The 22681-nt window shown below is 37.7% G+C and overlaps 1 protein-coding gene across 2 annotated transcripts in view; it reads right to left on the reverse strand.

Moving 5' to 3' along the window:
- Positions 1 to 325: 325 nt before the first annotated feature.
- The window catches only part of LOC106084825 (arylalkylamine N-acetyltransferase 1), a 133909-nt gene continuing 111553 nt past the window's right edge, over positions 326 to 22681 (reverse strand). Inside the window, exon 3 of one of the 2 annotated variants that reach the window (XM_013248756.2) lies at positions 326 to 1560. In XM_013248756.2, the coding sequence (XP_013104210.1) occupies positions 979 to 1560 (582 nt within the window). In that variant the 3' untranslated portion in view covers positions 326 to 978. The remainder of the gene's footprint in view (positions 1561 to 22681) is intronic. The other variant, XM_013248755.2, reaches the window with a different exon arrangement.

Consider the following 22681-nt stretch of genomic DNA (forward strand, 5'->3'; position numbering starts at 1 on the left):
GCTTCCAATATAATACAATCCAATAACAATTATTTTCTTTGTTTGCCTAAAAAAAGATACCACGCAAAGAACTCGACAAAGGCGATCCATGGTGGAGGGTATATAAGATTCGGCCCAGCCGAACTTAGCACGCTCTTACTTGTTCTTCTTCAGTTGGAGCTGCCCTACTCAAAATATAGTAAACAAGCTACAATTATTTTTAAATTATTTATTGTATATTTTGGCATTTATTATGATATCAACATAGGGAAATTATTTATAAAATAATTTTGTTTCCAAAAAAGAATAACAATCATATAGTCAGCGAAAAAAAACAAATCATTATCATAATCAAGTCAATTCAATTAAAAACTAATTTTACAATATATTGTAGTTTAAAATCGTTTTTTCCGGTAAAATCAAAGTCATAATCTTAAATTAATCATAATTTAAGTAGAAATAGAATCGTTTTGAGTTTTACATTTCTGTTTTGTAATTTGAAAAATGGTTTATAACAACGCGTTCTTAGAAAATATCAATCAAATCATTATGGAGTCTATAAGACTCGCTTGAGGGGGAAAGAAAATGACTAATGATCCAAAATGACTGGCAATAATTTTTGTTAAACAATTTAGCCTTAAATGTTTCCCAATTCGAAGAAGGGAATCAAGGCTGATAGAAACTTAGTAATAGTTCTTAAATAGTTTTAAGCCAACACCATTTTTATATATAAGAATAACTTAAATCATACTAAAATCACAATATTCTGTTTTTTGTTTTTTTCCGAACATTTTCTTATAATAACAAAAATTAAACAAAAAATCATAAAACAACAACAAACATGATTACGAACTACTACTGCTACATACATCTAGGTATACAACCATGCAACTGACATATCGGGTGGGTTATTTTCAAGAATTTATTTTATTTTTGTTGCCAAAAAGACCTCTTAGCATCATATCTAACTAAGGAGTACTTTCCCCTTGGTGGATTTATTTATAGCTTGGTCTTGGGCATCTCTTCCATTTCTTTGACAAGAATGCGACATGCCAAATGAGGTGGAGCGGGCTTAAGGACAACCTCACCATTGACTTTATAGTCAGCATAGTTCAGGCGATAGACTTCATGGAAGCCCTGCTTCTCCATCACTCGGGCCGAATAATGGCTGGAACACATAACATGCATAACAGGAATGTTGTTTTCACGCATATAATCCAAAGTTCTTTCGGTCAGACGTCCCGCTATACCCAATCCTCGATAATTAGTATTCACAGAAACAATTTTACCATCCAAAATGGTATTGACGCCTGGATACAAGTCGAAAACATTAAAATCTGCCTCAATATAGTCCATTAATTGCAGAATTTTTCTGAATTTGGGATGATCACAGGAATCAGCTGAGGGCTCAAATACAGCATCGGCTGCGGGCCTTTGCATAAGGGCGTTGAGAAACACACCAATAATTTCACCAGTTTTTGTTACCGCCTTAAAGGAGCAACCATCTTTGATGCATTTCACCGAGTACTCTTCCAGATCTTTGCATTCTCCCAGTTCCAGATAGGTGTTAAGCGGTTCGTCCTGTAAGTAAAAAATACAGAAAAAATTTTCTTAGTATTTTGTAATTTTTAATTTAAAGAAAATTAACTCAGGTTATACAGGGATTTGTTGAAAGTCAAAATAGAACACTATATGCAAATCGGACAAAAGTTGCGGCTTCCAAGGGCTCAGGAAGTCAAATAGGGAGATCGGTTTATATAAGAGCTATATGAGCCAAATCAGATGAAAATTGTGGTTTCCAGGGGCTCACGAAGTCAAATCTGGAGATCGGCTTATATGGGAGCTATATCAGGTTCTTGACCGATTTGAACCGTACTAGGCACGGTTGTTGGAAGTCATAACAGAACACTATGTGCAAAATTTCAGCCAAATCGGATGAAAATTGTGGCTTCCAAGGGTTCAAGAAGTCAAATCGGGAGATCGGTTTATATGGAAGCTATATGAGGTTCTTGGCCGATTTGAACCGTACTAGGCACAGTTGTTGGAAGTTATAACAGAACACTATGTGCAAAATTTCAGCCAAATCGGATGAAAATTGTGGCTTCCAGGGGCTCACGAAATCAAATCTGGAGATCGGCTTATATGGGAGCTATATCAGGTTCTTGACCGATGTGGACCGTACTAGGCACAGTTGTTGGAAATCATAACAGAACACTATGTGCAAAATTTCAGCCAAATCCGACAAAAATTGTGGCTTCCATGGGCTCAAGAAATCAAATCGGGAGATCGGTTTATATGGGAGCTATATCCAAATCTGAACCGATATGGCCCATTTTCAATCCCCAACGACTCATATCAATATTAAGTATCTGTGCAAAATTTCAAGCGGGTAGCTTTACGCGTTCTACCGCTATCGTGATTTCGACAGACGAACGGACATAGATCGAATCAGAATATCGAGAGGATCCAGAATATATATACTTTATGGAGTCGCAGATCAATATTTTAAGGTGTTACAAACGGAATGACTTGATTAGTATACCCCCATCCTATGGTGGTGGGTATAAAAATATATGATATCTATTATATACAAATTAAATTGTTGCGCTTTGTTTGTTTGTCTGTTCCGTATAGATTGAACCGATTTTCATGAAATTTTCACAGATGGTAGAGCTTGACCCCCAGATGAAAATAGGGTACTTCATTTGTTGATATCCGAAGAGGTGGCGGACCCTCCCCGTTACCCCAGTTTTCACAAACACCAGATCTCGGAGATGGGTGCATCGATTTAAGCGAAATTTTGTATGCCACTTTATGTTAACCCAAAAACACTAAATAGGTATACAATTTTGGCGTTAAATAACCTGGGGGGACGCCCCATCCCAAAACCCACCCGAATGGACATGTTTACCGATTGAAACAATATGGGTATCAAATGAAAGGTATTTAAGAGCAGAGTACGGACTTGGTATACAAATTTCTCCCTAAGTGTTCGGGAGGTCCCCACCCCCAAGAAACCCCCCAACAGGACACTTTTACCGCTTTGGTCAATATGGGTATCAAATGAAATGTATTTAAGAGTAGTGTAGGAACTTGGTATAAAAATTTCTCTCTAAGTCTTCGGGGGTCCCCATAGGCGGACATGCCAACCTCTGCGCTACGGTGGTCTTGAGTAAACATCTGTTATATGAAATTTGTCCAAGTGTCTACGGGGCCTCCCCAACCTTAAAAACCCCCAAAACGGGCATGAATGTCTAACGTCGCAAAATGGGTATCAAATAAAAGGTCTTTGGCAATTAACTACGAATCTGGTATACACATTTGGCAGAGTCTAGGGCCGGCCCTCCCACTAAATACCCTTCAATAGGACGTGCAGTTTGATCGGTATAATATGAGAATTAAAAGAAAGGTCTATGACAGTATAGTTCAATTCTAATGTTTATATAAGGATCCATGTAGATTGCGACAGTAATGAACTCAAATAAATGGTCTTTTGGGTCTTAGCGTCGGGGCACCGACGCTGTCATGTAAGACTACTGACAACATATTGTACACAAATTAAAGGCATGTCAGACGGCAATACTCCTTCCCCTCATCGTACCCAAAACAAAAAGGAATTAAAAATAATATATGAAGGCCGATCCGGATAAAATAGGACAGCAAAAAAGCAGTTTTTGCCCCCAAATTGGCATAGACACAGGAAGGAGCTGCGAATCTCTAAAAATGTGCTATCCCAAGTGGTAGCTTTGTAACATGATTTTGAAAGTAGATAACCAATAGAACAAAAAATTAATTAGTGTGAATCTAAACGAGACCGGTAGCCCTGAATGTTTTCATCACCGGCTTAAAAATGCTTAAAGAAAAATCCATTTTCAAAAAACCAGTTTATGGTGTAGCGAAGTGCACCGGGTCAGCTATATTACATAGTCGTAAAAAAATAAAAGCAGTAGCACTTCGGTCAGACCTGGAATCGTAGATTCCAAATTCCAAAAAAAATTTCCAACAGTAGTCAAATCTTTGCCAAATTTTCTATCAAAATAAAAATTCCAATTTTTATTTTTAATTCAAATTTTACAACATTTTCTATGAATTTTAGTGGAGCTAAAAAATCTTGTAGCTTTTTGACATTGGCTAGCATGCCTTTTATATGAAAAACGTTTCATTTATTAAAGCAATAAGTCAATCTAGAGGGTCGATCAAAAAACACTTGCAAATAAACCCATTAGAATAATTAGCTGAACCACCCAATAAATACCTGAACTCTGGGCTTGTTGGCTGTTTGACTGACTGGCGGACTGATCAGCAAGTAACAAAGGAAATCCGTGTAAGTTCAACTTGGCCATTCAAGTTTAACGTGATCTTTGCGGTTATCTGTCATCACGAAAGGTTGGTCCAAAATCCATGTAACCAACAATTATAAACATTTACTTTAAATATTTAAATCACGTTTAAATAGTTTTTACTATTTGTGTGGCAGTTGAGAGTAACACTGAACAAACACCCAAGTAGCCATGAAACAATAGGAACCTCCACCAATGTGCTGTCCCATTAAGACATTGATCGCAGAAAATATGCTAATGCACAATGCATGGAGGAAAAGTTATGGCAGCAACCCCAAAAACACAAAACTTAAACGTTTTATCAAACAAACACTCACTCACTCACTCCATCCACACCCTCAATTGTGCAATGGGAGATTGTATTACATACAATGTGTTTGCGTGAAGCTGTATTATTTAATTAATCGCCCAGGCATGGAACGGCACGTTCTCACAAGTACCACATAAATATTCAAATAATCGCTCCAACTAAATTGTATGCAACATACCTCCTTCGCCACTTTCAGCATCCATTGCTAAGATGCATTCAGTTAATGGATATCCATGGCAGTCGATTGTGTAGCAGAGTTGCCATAGTTCCAAATAAATATAGTTCAATATTCATTGAATCTGGTTGAAGTTGGCCTTTGCAAAACTTAGGTTGATACCAACATCAATACAACGACTAAAACAAAGAGTCAAATAAGCCATGACATAATATAAGAGGGTTAGTCATTCTCACTTATTAAAATTTCATCAAAACCAAATATAAAACCAGCAAGGAAAGCCAAAAGTTGGGCGGCACCGACTATAAAATACCCTACACCTCCTAGTACGTAGTACTTTTTATATGTAGACTTTAATTTGGATACCTATTGAAATATCATATGGAACCTTGTAAGATTTTCCTACGAAAGGACAACCAATTTGGATTTCCACATCCTTAAAAGACCACATCGGATAAAGGACTATATGGGAGTTATATCGAAACCTGTGCCAATTTTGATGACACTTACGGGGACGTCAAATAGAACATCTCATGCCCTCGATTGTAGAGATGTGACCAAAATTGTGGCTTTTACTGCCTTAAAAGTCCATATCGGGTGAAATATATATACTTTGAACTATATCTAAATCAGGACCGATGTTAATGAAATTTTGCGCACGTATTAGAACGTCGCCGTGTTGCATAGGTTAGCATGCTCGCCTATCGTGCCCAAACGTCCGGGTTCAAATCCTGCCGGCGAGAACACCTTAAAACATTTTTCGGCGGTGGTTATCCCCTCCAAGATCCGATCCGTTGGGGGGGTCCGTTTTTACCTTTTTTTTATAGTAGTTCTTCCGGGGGCGGGTTCCTGGCCCAGCACCCCAACCGCATGGGTTTTGTGGGATTGCATGTATCCTTCGTTGTGGAGAGCCGCTTGCTCCAAAATCCGACGCTCGCCGCCAGCCGCCCCTAACCTGAGAACAGACGCTGATGTTGGCCACTGGTTATTTGAAGGCGCCAATAACTCGCCCTGTCATCTCGAGTATCATTGGCACTCAGTATTTAATTAAGAGCGCGTGCCACCTGACTCTTCACTGAGACTCTCCTCTCGAAAATCGCTGACTGCCCGCGGCCGCATTTGCAGCTACTCCCCATAAAAACGGAGCTTTCCACCATCCGCAACCTGTGGACGCGCCTGGTAGCTTTCAGCTATGCTTCCCGTGATAACGATGGGCACAACACAAGTCGGAGCTCAAAATTCCAGCCTGTGTGGTGCTCATAGTCATCCCGTATCGGCCGGGATTTTTTTCTTCGTAAAATATATGGACCAGTTTGCATTAACGGAGAATATAGGCGACGTGTGAACCACGAGCTGTATGACGACGATAGCATAGTTACACGCATCAAAATACAACGGCTGCGTTGGCTAGGTCATGTTGTCAGAATGGATGAAGAAGCTCCAGCAAAGAAGTCTTTTGAAGGCAAACACGGTGGTACACGCAAACCGGGAAGAACACTAAATCACATTGGAACGTCAAATAAAACGTCTCATGCAAAATCGGACGATAATTATGATTTCTACAGGTTAAAGTCTATTACGGATGAAAGATATATGGGGACCTATGTCTAAATATAAACCGAGTTTTATGAAATTTTGCACACGCATTAAGACGTCAAATAAAACAACTCGTACTATATCTAGTTAAGATTAGACTAAAATAGTGGCTTCTACAGCCTTAAAAGAACTCATCGGACAAAAGATATATATTTTGGAACTACGTCTTTATCTAGACCGATTAATACGAAATTTTGCGCTTGCATTGGGACTTTAAATAAAACAACTCACGCTAAGTTTTGTAGATATCTGAACCAAAATTGTACCTACTACAGCCTTTAAAATCCAAATCGGATGAAAGATATATATGGGAGGTATATCTAAATCTGAACCGATTTGCACAAATTTTGAAGACGTCAAACCAAAATTGTGGTTGCTACAGCCTTAGGTTAGGTTGAAAAGAGGGTGCAGATATTAATCCGCCCCATGCCACTATGGACATACACCTAAGCCAGTAATTGGCTTGTTGTGCGCTCCAAAAACTGTAAAGTAACCTATAAAAAAATTTTTAAGTTAGGAATTCAGTGCTACTTACAAAATTCTTAAGTTGTTTCAATACCACTCCCAACGTCTCATCATATTCCCCGCATGCCCTCCACATGCTATCACTTGCCGCACCGATTTTACATAAGTGAGCTCGTAGTCCTATGTGTCCCGTTATGATAGCAATAGCTATACTGACCTCCTTCTTGCTTCCTTTCAGTCATAACCTCGTCTGTTCACGATCTGGAGCCCCCATGGGATTTTCGCCGTACTACCGACCGTTTCGCTGTTCCACAATGTTGCATGTGCATTCGTCGCCCACTCCCTTAACTCGGACTGCGTCGACCCGAAAGGCTTCGGGTTAACCAAGGTTATTGACTGCAGTCCTCTGGCCTTCACCGCCAAATCGTCTGCCCTTTCATTTCCCCTTACTCCGTTATGGCCCGGCACCCAAACGATGGGGATTTTGCCATCCTCAGAGAAGGCGTTAATCTCCTTCTTACACTGCAAGACTGTTCGAGACCTTACCGTCCTGTCACATTAGGCGCATTAGTAGGAATTTCTATTAAACCCAATCGTTCGAAATAAAAATGGTCTCTGTACTCAGTAGTCAGAGCGGGAGTTCGATCCAAAAATTGTCCGATATGCTATGAAAAGATCAAAGTGGCAATACCAAATGTTGTCCTTACTGATTCAAAAAACCATCCATTCTGTGGCCTTAAAAACTTCAAAATAGTATTTTAACAATTTTTATTATTTTATATTATACCCAAAATAAATACTTTTGGCAACACTGTTCTCAATGCAACGTCTCACCATCACGATTATGCATCGATCGTTCCACTGCTGCATTGCTGCTTATGGTCCAGATGTGCAACTGGCAGTCGTACTTTATTAAGGTATTATTAAGTAAGTGCTCATGCATATGGATGGCCATATTAGTTGGCCGCTTGTAATTCACGATATTTATCACATCGTACTACTCTACTCCAATTAACTCGGTCTGAAGTCAACAAACGTTTGTTTAACGTAGTACGGATATAGTGGCGCTGCTGCTTATGCCTTCATGTGGATTGTTTTGCGAGTAAGCGCTAGTTTAAACGCTTTTTAAACGTTCCATGGGTAAATATTTATTTCACACCTAAGTGGAATAAATTGTCATCTGTGTCTTATGAGGTAGTTGACTTAGTGGCGTTATATGTAATATATAAGGGCCTGCTATTTTGGGGCCTTTTTCTTTGCCTGGTGTTTCTTTACAGACAAACAAATGATAATGGATAAAAATTGCTCTGCTATTGGAGCTATATTAGGTTATGGACCGATTCGGGCCATGCTTGGCTTGGATGATGGAGACCATATTAGATGCCATTATGCAAAATTTGGGTAAGAAATGCGTCCCATAGGACCTCAAAATGTAAAATCGGGAAATCGGCTTTTATAAGAGCTACAATATATAACGTGCCTGTGTGCAAGCATCACTGAGATCTAGTGTTTTTGAAAATTGTAAAGGGTAGAGGCCCCACCCTATCTTCAGATGTCAACAAATGCACCGCCCTATTTTTAACGACCGTTTTATCGGTTTAGTCTGTTTACAATTTCAGCTGATCTACATTAAAAAGAATTATTCGTGAAAAAATTAAAAAATTTGGGGTAACAAAGCATACTCGGTAGAAAGTTTACGCCATTTCCACAGACAGGCGGATGGATACAAATTAGAATATCATTTCATTTTCAAGTTTTTTGTTTGTTAGGGGGAAGATAATTAAGTTTCACAATTTTTTTCGAGACGAGCTCAATGATCGGCAAAAAAAATCTCCAATCATTGAGCTCGTCTCATGCCTTTTAATAAAGGCCTTACGTGAGTTTGTCTAAAGCTTACAAAGCCCCTGTGTGTTTATGAAGAAAATGTATGGAAGCACAAGAGGTTTTTGTCACACATTAATGGTTTGTCATGAATGCCAACACCAGCAATTCTTAAGCAAAAAAATCAATTGTCCATTTTGTCTAGCAAATAGTTCGTTTGACCATGTCATTACTTTTTGCCATTATTAGTTTTAATACATCACAAAACGGCTACGTTATTCAGGCTATTGATAAGCAAGAGCTCATAAATACAACTTATTTAAATAAGACTAACAATTAATTTTCTTTCTACGTAACCAAACAGTTGTATGAACACCATGGATTTTCCTCAAAAATAACTATACCGAAAGGTGAACGATATTCACTCGTCACTCATTATACCAAAAATTTTAGCTTATGCATGGGTACCATACTTGCTGCAATCTTCCATGTAGATATGGAAAATGTCATTGCTGGGCTTGTGAAAGTCATAAAGGAAGGTCTGAATATAAGGGGACAATATCAAAAAATAATTTGATATTCCCTGGTGCTCAGCTTTATAGCTTTATTTTTTATACCCTCCACCATAAAGTGGGGCTAGACTAGCTTCGTCATTACGATTGTAACACACTTTTTAATATCGTTATTTAATGATTTTTTTATTTAATTTATTATCTACGGAAATTATTTTTCACTTTTTCATCAAAAACAAGTACAAATTTTGTACTCACCTAAGATTTCCCATTTTATATATAATAAAAGACAAGAGTTCAAGAATTGGTGTATGAATATAGGTATCAAAATATGTGGTTCATATTTTTATATTCAAAGACCCATATGAAAAAACAGATGTCGCTAAGTGGTACGCCGTTCGAAGTCGGATACTAAATGGAGGTTATCATATAATTGAGCTTAAAGTAGAATCGGGCATCACTCATTGATACACGCAAAAAAAAAATGTTTGGAACAATTTTCCGGCAAACAAATCTGTTTTCTTAGTGAAGTACTATTTTTATAGTAACTGTGTAACCTTTCTCCCCACAGTTGAACATTAGTCGTGAATTTGTAAGATGCTTTGTTACACGATAAGATGAATTGTTATCTCTATGTCTCTTCCATTTGGCAGAGAGTATGAAGGAGTGAGAATGTATAGGCGACGCTCGAACTTCTCGTTTTGGCTTGCAGTTGTATTGTATCCACCAGATTACTCTGAAAGCATCTCAGTGTTGGTTGAAGACGAAAAGTTGTTTCCACAACACAGAAATATGTGATAAGCTGTAGACCAGAAATATGTGATATTAAAATACAAAAAGTACAAAGGCAACACCAAGGCGTATATAAAAAGGTGGCCGCATCAGCACAGCTGATGGAACTTGATATGTCAATTCATTTTTGAATTCGCCTTATAATAATATAAAATTCAAAATAAATGTTTTATAAATTGATTTTTGTATTTGCTGCTGTTATGGTTCTTTAACTTGGGTTACATAATGGTACGCGTCTAACAACCTCAATAGCTATCAGCTTCACTCGTGGAACTTAGGTTCATTGTGTCGCACACCAAGACGAAACGTCGTCCTCGTAGCTAACAAACTATAACTCCTCTTTTTCAAATGATGCAAAAACTTAACTTCTTAGAGTTTTAAGTAAATGCACCAAGTTATAATACCCTTTTCCGTAGATGTGGTGTAGGGTATAAAAATGCATGCATTGTTTAGAAAGAGATTGTGCCTTCCTTCCATATTATAAAAAAGTAAAAACGTGGTCAGTTCCGCCGGATCAAAACTTTTGTACCCTCCACCATGGATTGCATATGTCAAGTTCTTTGAATTACTTTTTCAAATATATATGAGTTATATCAAGTTATTGACCGATATGGACTGTACTTGTCATGCCTTACAAGTCATACAAAATATCACCTCCAAAATTTCAGGCAAATTTAGTAATAGTTGCGCCTTCAAAAGGCTCAGAAAGTCAACATGGAAGATCGGTTTATATGGCAAATATATCAGGTTATGTCAAAACGACATTGATCCAAATTGGATCAGAATTGTGCCGCCTAGGACTCAAGAAGTCAAGTCAGAAGATCGGTTTATATGGTAGCCATATCAGGTTATGGACTGATTCAAACCATACATAGCACAGTTATTGGGTGTCATAACAAAACACCTCATGCAAAATTTCAGCCAAATCGGATAAGAATTGTGCTCCCTAAAGGCTCAAGGAATCCAATCGGGAGATCGGTTTATATGGGAGCTATATCAGGTTATGTACTGATTTATTCCATACTTAGCACACACCCAGAGAAATCATTGGTTGGAATTCAATTTTAAGTCGAAACAATTTCAATTATTTGAACCACAGTTTGGTTATTTTCATAGTTCGGTAGCTATCTTAACCACGATACCATAAATAAAATCTTCATATACCACTGAAGAATTCGGAAACCGAGGTTGGAGTCCCCGGCCGGCCAATTTTGTTTTCGTTATTTTTTCTTTAAACTTATTTAAGGAAATTCGGTTAAAAAAAATATGTCGAAATATCAACTTCCGACCCTACAAAGTATATATATTTCGGATCGTCGTAAAATTCTAAGACGATTTAACGATGACCGTGTGTCTGTCCATCACTCTAGAGCCTTTAAAAATTGAGTTATTGAGCTAAAATTTGGCACAGATACATCTTTTTGATGCACGCTGGTTAAGTTCTTGAACGGGCCAAATCAGACCATATTTGGATATAGCTGCTATATAGACCGATTTTCCCATAAACGGTCTAATGCCCATAAAACTTTATTTTTCATCCTAATTTGGATGAAAGGCTTACCGACAACTGACTCAAATATGGTTCAGATCGGACTATATTTAGATATAGCTATCATATGGACCGATCTCCCAAAAAAAGGTCTGAAGACCATAAAAGCTTTATTTATTACCCGATTATGCTAAAATTCGCAACAGTGGGTAATTTTAAGCCTCCCGACGTCCGACCCAAATATGGTTCAGATCGGACTATATTTACATATAGCTGCCCTATAGATCTCCCGATAAGGGATCTAAAGGCCATAAAAGCTTTATTTTTTAATCCGATTTCGCTGAAATTTAGAATTGTGCGCAGTTTTAGGCCTCTCAAAATCCGACCCAAATATGGTACAGATCGGACTATATTTAGATATAGCTGCCATATAGACCGATCTCCAGATAAAGGGTCTGAAGCCCATAAAAGCTTTATTTTTCAACCGATTTCGTTGAAATTTTAAACAGTGGGTAGTTTTATGCCTCCCAACATAGGACCCAAATATGGTTCAGATCGGACTATAGGACCCAAATATGGTTCAGATCGGACTATATTCGATCTGCCGATAAAGGGTCTGAAGCCCATAAACGCTCTATTTATTACCCGACTTAGTTGAAACGCTGGGTAGTTTTAGGTCTCCCGACGTCCGTCCCAAATATGGTTTGTATCGGATAATATTTAGTTATAGCTTCCATACAGAGCGATCTGCCGATAAAGGGTGTGAAGCCAATAAAAGCTTTATTTTTTATCCGATTTCGCTGAAATTAGAAATACAAAATTCAATAGTGACTTATATTAATTAGATCACTCAATTTCCGTGCCGAATTTGGCTGCATAAGTTATCTAATTTTCACCAGATTGTGGCGAAAGGCGGTTTACATATACACCCGAGGTGGTGGGTATCCAATGTTCGGCCCGGCCGAACTTAATGCCTTTTTACTTATTTAATTTGAATCTTATTGAGGAACTTATTACCGTACAGTAATGGTTATTGCCTTGAAAATTAAATGATGTCGGTAGGCTTAAGGATGCGCGAAAGACTTTGGTATGACATCATGAGTTCAAATTTTCCCTCGACCACCGACAAAACTAATAGAATTAAATTTAAAGTATAATATGCCGAGAAAGAAAAACACGGGGGACAGCAGGAGCAAGCAGAAAAGAACGAATAAGCGAAGCGCACCCGAACGACAGCGCACGCTTAAAGCAGTTTTTTTTTTTGGTAGCATGACATAAAATATACAATAACTTCAACACCAACGTTGGTTGTCACAACAGCAAAGTTGGGTTGGCAAAAAATTGGTTGAGGCAACAAAACTGTTTTCTGGGTGCAGTTGTTGGAAATCATAACAAAACACTTCATGCAAAATTTCTAGAAGCTCAAGAAGACAGGATCCCAGATCGGCTTATATGGCAGCTATATCAAAACATGGACAAATTTGGCCCATTTAAAATCTAAGACGAATATTTCGAGATGTTACAATCGGAATGTCGAAACTAGTATACCCCTGTCCTATGGTGGAGGGTATGAGAAAGATTATTTCGTTTTATATAAACAATCAAAATATCCACAATTAGTGTGAAGAACATCCAAAAGCACAGCAATAAATGCCAAATCATCCCCAAAAATCACTGTAATTGTGCTCATACTTTTTCAGAGATAACGAAGGCAGGAAAATTACTAGAAAATGGGTAGCGCTTATTACAGTGCCACACAACATCTGAAACAATGGCCCAATTGAAAGATAAATTCGGTGAAAAGTTTATCTTCCGTTGAAGGCTATTCAGATTCCTTGTAGTAACACTAGCAAATTTAGGGACTAAGTGAAGTAAGTGCTAGAAAAAGATATCTGAAATTAAGAATGAAGTGTATACCTTATTGTACATAACAAATGTATACCCTTATCAGTTTATTTTTGTGACATTTTTCTACTACTACAGGATAGGTGTAATACTCTAATTAAATAAATAAAAATCAAACCCCGCCTTGGATTAGATTAAATGCGATTAGGTTCAATTAAAAGCTTTAAAGGTTGAGCTCATTTTAATGCAGAGATTTAATTCCCGCTGTGGCATTACCTTTCATTAGATTGTAGGAATTTAATGAAGAACGGATTACTTTGTTGTAATAGACCAAACAATGTTGTACTTTATTAGATTAAAATCAGTAAAACTTCAAGTTACCAAAAATATGTAATGAACCATTCACTACATTGTCTTATCCTTATCTCAATCATCTGTGTAGAATGCTTTCAAAAACTTGAATTAATTCAAAAATTCGAAAGTGATTATAAATAGTTTATATAAAGTACTAAATATATTTACAACAGTGTACTATGAAAATTACAACAAGCATTTTTCTATGGGTGTATTACTACGATTGCTTAACTCTTTTTTTTAACGTCATCTAGCATTTACTATTATTGTATTATTACGATACTTTAATTGTCTTCGATAATATCTACGCTAATTTATGGCATAATATCTGTCGAGATAATCAAATAATTGTAAATGTTGTACAACAGAAATAGAAAATTAATGCAATGTGATGGAATGAATGAACCAGAAAGCACGTATTATACAAATATCGTCTTGTCACTAATTATTTCTCGATTTTTTTTTTTCAAGAAAAAATGCCTATTGTATGTAAATTGTCCGGAATAGAATCTAACACTTCCATAGGAAATGCATTTTTTAACTGCGACATTCGGCAGATTTTTCTAATGTATTTATGATGATGCCTTTTGATGTGCTACAATAAAAATAAGTTGAATATTTCCCACAAAGAGAAATATGGCAGGTAATTTTCAGGGTAATTAGCGCTTGTTGCTACTTTTTGCTTCTATTTTAATGAAATAACAAGTGAGAAATATGTTTTACCAGATCTGTATTATTTATGGGCAACACACTCGATGAAATATGTTTTTTTTTAAACACTATAATAAGCAATAAAAATAGTTTATTAAATTTTGTTAATGTCAATGTTCTATGCCAATGTTATATGCCATTCGAAGAATAATTGATTAAAATATTTTATAAGCAGTTTCATTAAATAATGTCTGTTTTTGTGGAAAGCTATAGAGGTCATCGTGAAGCCGAATGCCTGGCCTCAAATCCCGCCGTGAACATCAGACAATTTTTCAGGGGTGGTTATCCCTTCACTAATGCTGTCTACTTTTGTGAGGTATCCTGCCATGTTAAAACTTCTTTACCTAAAGGTATCGCTATGCGGCTCGCCGTTCGGACTCGACATAAAAAAGGAGACCCCTTATCATTGAACTGAAACTTTAATCGGACTGCACCCATTGATGTGAAAGTATTAGAGTAATACACCCTAATCAAATGTCCAATGGAAATTTAGTAAGTAGTAGAATAGTGGCGCAGAGAAAAACTTTTGTCAACGACACGAGTTCCGGAACAAAGATATTATAAATAACATCAGAAGTAGATCAGGGGTCCATCCTGAACCCTGATCTATGGAATATTAGCTACGATGATATCCTAAGGATGGAATTGCCTGATAAACCTTTCTCGTAGGCTACGCAGATGGTGCTAAAATCACCCCAAAATGGGCATGTATTGGGTTGCCCAAAAAGTAATTGCGGATTTTTCATATAGTCGGCGTTGACAAATTTTTTCACAGCTTGTGACTCTGTAATTGCATTCTTTCTTCTGTCAGTTATCAGCTGTTACTTTTAGCTTGCTTTAGAAAAAAAGTGTAAAAAAAGTATATTTGATTAAAGTTCATTCTAAGTTTTATTAAAAATGCATTTCCTTTCTTTTAAAAAATCCGCAATTACTTTTTGGGCAACCCAATAGTACGATCGGGACAATATGGGATTCAAACGAAAGGTACTTGAGAAACTTTTATAAAAGTTTGAGATCTATTCCAAGGCGGGTCGCCCCTCCCCAAAATTAAGCACCAAATGGGCATGTACAACGAACGGGAAAAGATGGGACTCAAATTAAAGATACTCCTCGTAGAAAGACCTTCCTCATAGGCTACGCAGACGGCACTAAAATCACCCCAAATGGGCATGTAGGACGATCGGGACAATATGGGATTCAAATTTTGGGAACCCACCACCATGGATTCTGCTAAAAATTTATACAAACTTACTTGGCACAGTTATTGAAAGTCGTAACAAAACACCACATGCAAAATTTCAGCCAAATCGGACAAAAATTTCAGCTTGTATGGGAAGCAAATCGAGAGATCGGTTTACATGGGAGCTATATCAGATTATGGACCGATTTGGACCGTATTAGACACAGTTATTGGAAGTCATAACAAAATATTATCTGCAAAATTTTAGTCAAATCGAACAGAAGTTGTGACTTCCAAGGGCTCAACAAGTCAAATCGGGAGATCGGTTTATATGGGAGCTATATCAGGTTGTAGACCGACTTCAACCGTACTTGGCACAGTTGTTGAAAGTATTTACAGAACACTATCTGCAACATTTTAGCCAAATCCGACAAAAAATGAGGCATCCAGGGGCTTAAGATGTCTAATCGGGAGATCGGTTTATATAAGAGCTATATCAGGTTATAGACCGATCTAGACCGTACTTGGCACGGTTGTTGGAAATCATAACCGAACACAATGTGCAAAACTTAAGCTAAATCGGGCAAAAATTGCTGCTTCCAAAAGGCTAAAGAAGAGATCGGTTTGTATGGGAGCTATATCAGGTTATATGTAGATCCATTTGGACCGTACTTGGCACAGTAGTAGATCATAATAGAACACTACGTGCAAAACTTTGGCCAAATCGAACGAAAATTGCCGCTTCCAGGGGCTTTAGAAGTAAAATCGGTAGATCGGTTTATGCGGGAGCTACGTCAAATCTGAACCGATATGGCCAATTTGCAATCCACAACGACTCTCGTCGACATTAAGCAACTGCGTAAAATTTCAAGCGTCTAGCTTTATGCGTTCGACTGGTATCGACAGACGGACGGACATAGCTAGATCGACTCAGAATGTAGAGGTGTTACAAACGGAATCCTATGGTGTTGGGTATAAAAAGAAGGGCTCTTCTCATTAATCTTAAACTTGAATACGCCCCCTAGAGACTCAAAAAGAATATATATGTATATTTTGTGGGGTTTTTTACCAATATTTCGAGGTGTTACAAACGAATTTAAAAATTTAGTATACCCTCCCTCTATGGTGTAAGGTATAATAAACATGGATAAGAAGTGCCTCCAAAAAGGTGCTTAAAAAGGCAAATAGAGAGATCAGTTCATAGGAGCGCTACATAAGGTTATGTACTGATTCGGACCATACTTGCAAAAGTCATCGTGCAAACTCAATCGAATAAAAAATGCGCCCTTTAGAGGCTACATGATGGCGCTAAAAAAGACAAATAGAGAAATAGGTTTATAGGACGCATTACATAATTTTATGGGCCGATTCAGACCATACTCAATGAGTATGTTAAAGATCTTAGCCCAATTCAGTATATGGAAGTCTTAGGCACGCTGTGGAAATACTGGCCAAATGAGGCCCGTTTGTCGACTTTCTTCTGTAGTAAAGCCGGAAATATTCCATCAGATCCGGTTTACTTAAATGGTTGGAAGCTTATCAAGGCTTACTCTATAATAAATTCTGTAATGATAACACTTCATTCAACCTCACTATTGCAAGATTCTGGTGTCTTCATGAATCCCGTCGAGAGACACAAAATGTCCCCCGTTGTCTCTGCTGAGTTTTTAAGAGAATCTTTTTCATTTTACCAGCAAGCTTTATTCGTTCCAATTTTATCATGATTTTGAGAGACGGGCGGACGAATAAGTATATTTTATGTCAAGAATATGTATGCTTTTGAGGTCTATACCAATATTTGGAGGTATTACAAACAGAATGATGCAATAAGTATACCCCAATCCTATGCAGAAGAATATACAAGTGGAAGAAACATTCTGTTCTTTTTTTATTTTTAAAACAAAATAATTAAACGCTACATCAATCTTTATCTTCTGACAAACCCTGAGACCTTGGCGAATTGCTCTAATCAAAAAGGTGTTACTAACCTATAATTTAGTTGGATAATTTTCGAATAGCAAAAAAGACACAATACCTGTTGACATTGAATTATGCATGTAGTTATAAACGATACTCTAAAATATGGCAAACATTTCCAAAAGAGAAATTTTTTGCCTTTAGCATATTTTGAATCAATTAAACCAATTTTGACTGCAAATGCGAGATAAGTTAAATTGTAATAATTTAGCCTGTCACAAATTTAAATCTGGCTGGAATCCAAACCTTTCTTTCATATTCATTAGCTAAACATTGGGGTGAATTGAAACAAAAGATGAAAACGTAACTCAAATGTGGTTGATTGATTATGCTGAACAAACAGCCTATTTTGGGAAGAGTAAAAGTCTAATTTCAGTAAGAATATGTGAAGTAAGTAGACTTAATCACTCCGGTTCCATGAAAGAGTAACGCCACATTATTCAAATGATTTTTCCGAAATTTCTTATTTTGTGTTTTCAGTAAGTAGGAACGCTGCTTCCAAAAAATTTGCAATCTCGATCCACATTTGGGTATATCACCCATATTTTCTGATTTAAAGTATTTTGAAGGGCTTTTACAATTAATGTTTAATAACGATCAATGTTTTAGTTCTTCTAAATGGTCAGCCAACATGCTTGACTAGTATTTGGTTCTTCTGGTTCTGAGTACAAATCTCTTTGCTAAATTCCCAATATTGATCCACACTTTGAAATAGATTTCATAAAACGGTACTTCTGGATTAAAGTTTTATTAAGAGTTTTAGCAATCAAATGCCTCTCGCGACATGTAAGCTAAGTTTTCCGGACCAGGCCCAAAGGACAACGAATGATAGATGGTCACAAAGAAGGGGCTGTGAACATTCCAAAACTATGTGGCCTAATCTAGACTTGAAAAGGTCTACTGCTTTGCTGTCATTGGTTAGAACAGACGTATCAGTCATTGTGTCCGTCATGACAGGTCACTGTCTAATGGGAAAACATGCTGACAGACTGAAGGTTACCAGCAAAGAGTTTTGCAGAAGCTGTGAGGACATCGAAGAAGAAGAAAAGACTACAGAACACCTTCTGTGTGTGTGTCCGGCACTAGCAATCAGAAAGAGTTCCAATTTAGGTTCTCATTTCTTTGGGAACCTGTCTGATTTAACGGATGTAAACATTCGCAAGTTATTGGGGTTTTTAAAGCAACCTGGATGTTTCAACGGTAGGAACTAGAAGGCATCTTCCTTCTTCTGTTCCTGTGGTATTACTATGGACGAAAACGTCTAAGTGAGTTTGAGACTGCCACTTAAACCTAACCTTACAATCAAATTGGTTTCATAAATTTCGGGTACTCAGTGGGTATATAAAGGCTTCCATATAAAGGTATTGACTATTATTTGGAGGCCAACGTAGCGCAGAGGTTAGCATGTCCGCCTATGACGCTAAATGCCTGGGTTCGAATCCTGGCGAGACCATCAGAAAAAATTTTCAGCGGTGGCTTTCACCTCCTAATTCTGGCAACATTTGTGAGGTAATATGCCATGTAAAATTTCTCTCCAAAGAGGTGTCGCACTGCGGCACGCCGTTCGGTCTCGGCTATTAAAAGGAGGACCCTTATCATTGAGCTTAAACTTGAATCAGACTGCACTCATTGATACGTGCCCCTGTTCCTTAGTGGAATGTTCATGGGCAAAATTCGCAATTTTACTATTATTTGGCTCTTCTTGCTCTTAGTTATTTGGCTCTTCGAGTTCTCTTTGAGGAAGATTCTCAATATTGATTCACGCTTTGGTCAATAATTAAACGATACCTCTGCTTTTTAGTTTATTAAGAGGTCGGAAAATTTTTAAAGCAAAGGGTCGTCAGAATTTCGGGTATATAAAGATATTTTCAAGATTTTATCCATATTTTTCAAACGAATTTGCTACAATAATATCTGAAGACTTGATAATGATAAACCTTCATGGGGGTCTTGCTATACTGATCTAGTACCTAGCACGAAATTTCAAACCATTACCCAGATGAGTTCGATTCAAATGGAAACTTTACCTTTTTTAGGTATTCAATATTCAATATCCAACCCAATGTTCGCGTGCCAAAATCACCATTGGCACGCACCAGATGAAGCACCTGGTTATTCTACCTTAACAGTAGCCACTGCCCCCACCACCGTCAACGTCACATTCTACCACGCGCAAAATCATTTGCATGGATCAATGTGCGGAATTTGTTGAAGCCAACAATTTCAAGCAAAATTGACCATTAATTATGGTGTGAAACGTTGATGTGTGCGGTGTGTCCGTATGTGGCGTTGTGCCTGCGCACTCGTATTTTATATAAACAAATTAATTTAGCAAAAATATTTACATTTTGAATACGGCACACTTTTGAACACACAAATGGTTATGGACAGGAAACCAAAAAGAGAAAAACAACAACAACTACAAAGAAGAAAGGCTAATTATTCATATTTGGCATAAACAAAACAAAACGGCAGACGAGCATACTCTAGAGAAGATATGGGATATGGTAATTTGTTTATATATTTTACCCTCTACCTCTCATCATGGTATTGTTTATGGAACATAAAGGGGAGTGTTTCGACGCAATTGCTTTTAAACATAGAAATTCGACAAACTTTTGTCTTAAAACTTAAAATTTTGATGCAACATTTTGCAAACAAGACAATCATGATATTTTTTAAAATATTGTTGAAGATTTTTTATAAATGATAAATTGAAACAAAATTTTAAGACTCGATGAAATTTGCACGATCACTTTTCGACTAAATTTTCATGAAAAGTAGGTTTAATCAAAAATCGTAAAAAAAAAAAAAACAATTAAGGGAAAGTAAAAGTTTGGCGGTGCAAGCCATATAATACCCCATTGCTGTGCATTTGGCGTTATCACTATATGAAGCTATACCTAAACTTCAACCAATCAATTTCTAAAGGGTTCGTCTCTATGCCAAAAAACGAGAACCTTAATTACAACTTCTTCTGCTTGCCAGTGCGGTACACACTCCTAGGAGATGTTCTATAATCTCCTCTTCCTCAACGTCCTCACAGCTTCTGCAGAAGTCTCTATGCAAGCTTAGGTTAGATTGAAGAGATGGTGCAGATATTAATCTGCCCCATGCCACTATAGAAATACAACTAAGTCGTTTGATTACTGGCTTGGTGTATGTCTCAGAAGTCTTTACTTGCAAACTTTTTTTCTATCAACATGTTTGCCGATCAGACAGTGGCCTCTAATGACGGACACAATAACTGAGACGTCTTTTCTAGCCAGCAACTTCAAAGCGGTTGACCTCCTCATATCTAGACTGGCCCAAAGATATTGGAGTTATCACAACCCACATTTTGTGACCATCTGTCATTTATTAACCTTCAGGTCTCTTCTTCAACTTTGCTTACATGTCGCTAGAAACATACCCAGATATTCCAGTTCCACTGGAATGTGTAACGTAGTTCAGTGGAATATCTCTGAGGCCCGCCACTCAGAACAGGTGAATTTTGGACTGTTCAGTTATCTCGTCGAGAGATCTGCGACAGTCAAAAGCGGGTTTTGAATTCAGAAATACGTTCCCCAGAAATGAAAATGCTGTCCGGCTGTCTGAAAAAATATTTATGTCAATCGTTGTCATGCCATTTGCTATAAGCTAGTACACCTCTTCTAAAATTGTAAAGATCCCCGCTTGATATACACTATAGTTTGAGTTACCATCATCGATAGGTCCAGTTCTAGTTCTTCAGACTATATCCAAAAACCTAATTGAACGTCTAGTCTGGAACCATCCGTAGAGAAGTTTACATACCATCTATAACCAGGCCCTCAGCCTCACAACAGTGGTCGCAGCACAATATCCAGAGGCATAAGATGTATCATTACATCGCATCATATGGCGTCGTCCTCAGTGCGGTTGTGGTGCATAAACAAAGCATCATTGGGATGCTACTGAGAATTAAACAGTAGGTAGACTTTTGAAGCACCGTCCACCAGACCATAACATCATAGAGCATTATAGGTGTGGTGCTGCACTATTACTTGCTTTGGCTATGACAGAATATTTGTTCCATTAGGCGAACTAACAAAACGTCTTATCTCCATTTACTGCCAGACCCATTTTCACTGACTCTCGGTGGACTTTTGAAGCACCGTCCACCAGACCATAACATCATAGAGCATTATAGGTGTGGTGCTGCACTGTTACTTGCTTTGGCTATGACAGAATATTTGTTCCATTAGGCGAACTAACAAAACGTCTTAACTCAATTTACTGCCAGACCCATTTTCACTGACTCTCTTTCGATTCTTTCAAAGGCACCAGTTACTACTTCCAGTGACCTACTCATGATATCGATATCGTCGGCATAGGCGAGTAGCATGTGTTCTCTTGTGAGTAGTGTGCCATATCTATTCCCATCTGCATTGTATATAATCTTCTCCAACAGCATATTAAAGAGATCGCACGATAAGCTGTCTCCCTGTCTGAACCTCAATTGGTGTTGAATGGTTCAGAGAGATATTTTCTTATTCTTACTAAGGAATGTGTATCAGCAAGTGTCATCATACCAAACTCAGACATGGCTTAAAATACCTTTGAACGTATAGGGCTATCGAAAAAGGCTTGATAGTCAACGAAGAGATGAGCTGTCTCCTGAGCTGAGCCTCCTCGGGTCTTTTGCAGGATTTGGCGTAGTGTAAATATCTGGTCTCTGGTGAATTTACCAGGTCGAAAACCTCATTGATAGGGCCCAATTATCTCATTGACATTAGGTTTTAATCTTTCGTACTGCGTGAAAGAGTATCTAGTATGCGATGGAGATAATACTTATTGCTCTGTAGTTGACACATTCCGTCTTGTCTCCGTTCTTGTATACGGGACATAGAATGCTGAGGTTTCAATCATCCAGCATTCGTTCTTCTAGCCAGATTGCATACGCCTTATCAGTGTGTCGCCTCCGCTCTTAAATAGTTCAACGAGCAACCCATCGGCTTCTGTTGCCTTGTTGTTCTTCAGTCGGGTCACTGCTCATGTACCTCATTCTGACTAGGAGGTAAACATTCTATTCCCTCATCAGGGTTTGGTTCTGCGGTATACTCTTCGCCACCATCGTTGGACCCTGGCATCTGGAAAAAATGTTCTTTCCATAT

Source organism: Stomoxys calcitrans, chromosome 2 (genome assembly GCF_963082655.1).
Source record: "Stomoxys calcitrans chromosome 2, idStoCalc2.1, whole genome shotgun sequence".
Lineage (NCBI taxonomy): Eukaryota > Metazoa > Arthropoda > Insecta > Diptera > Muscidae > Stomoxys > Stomoxys calcitrans.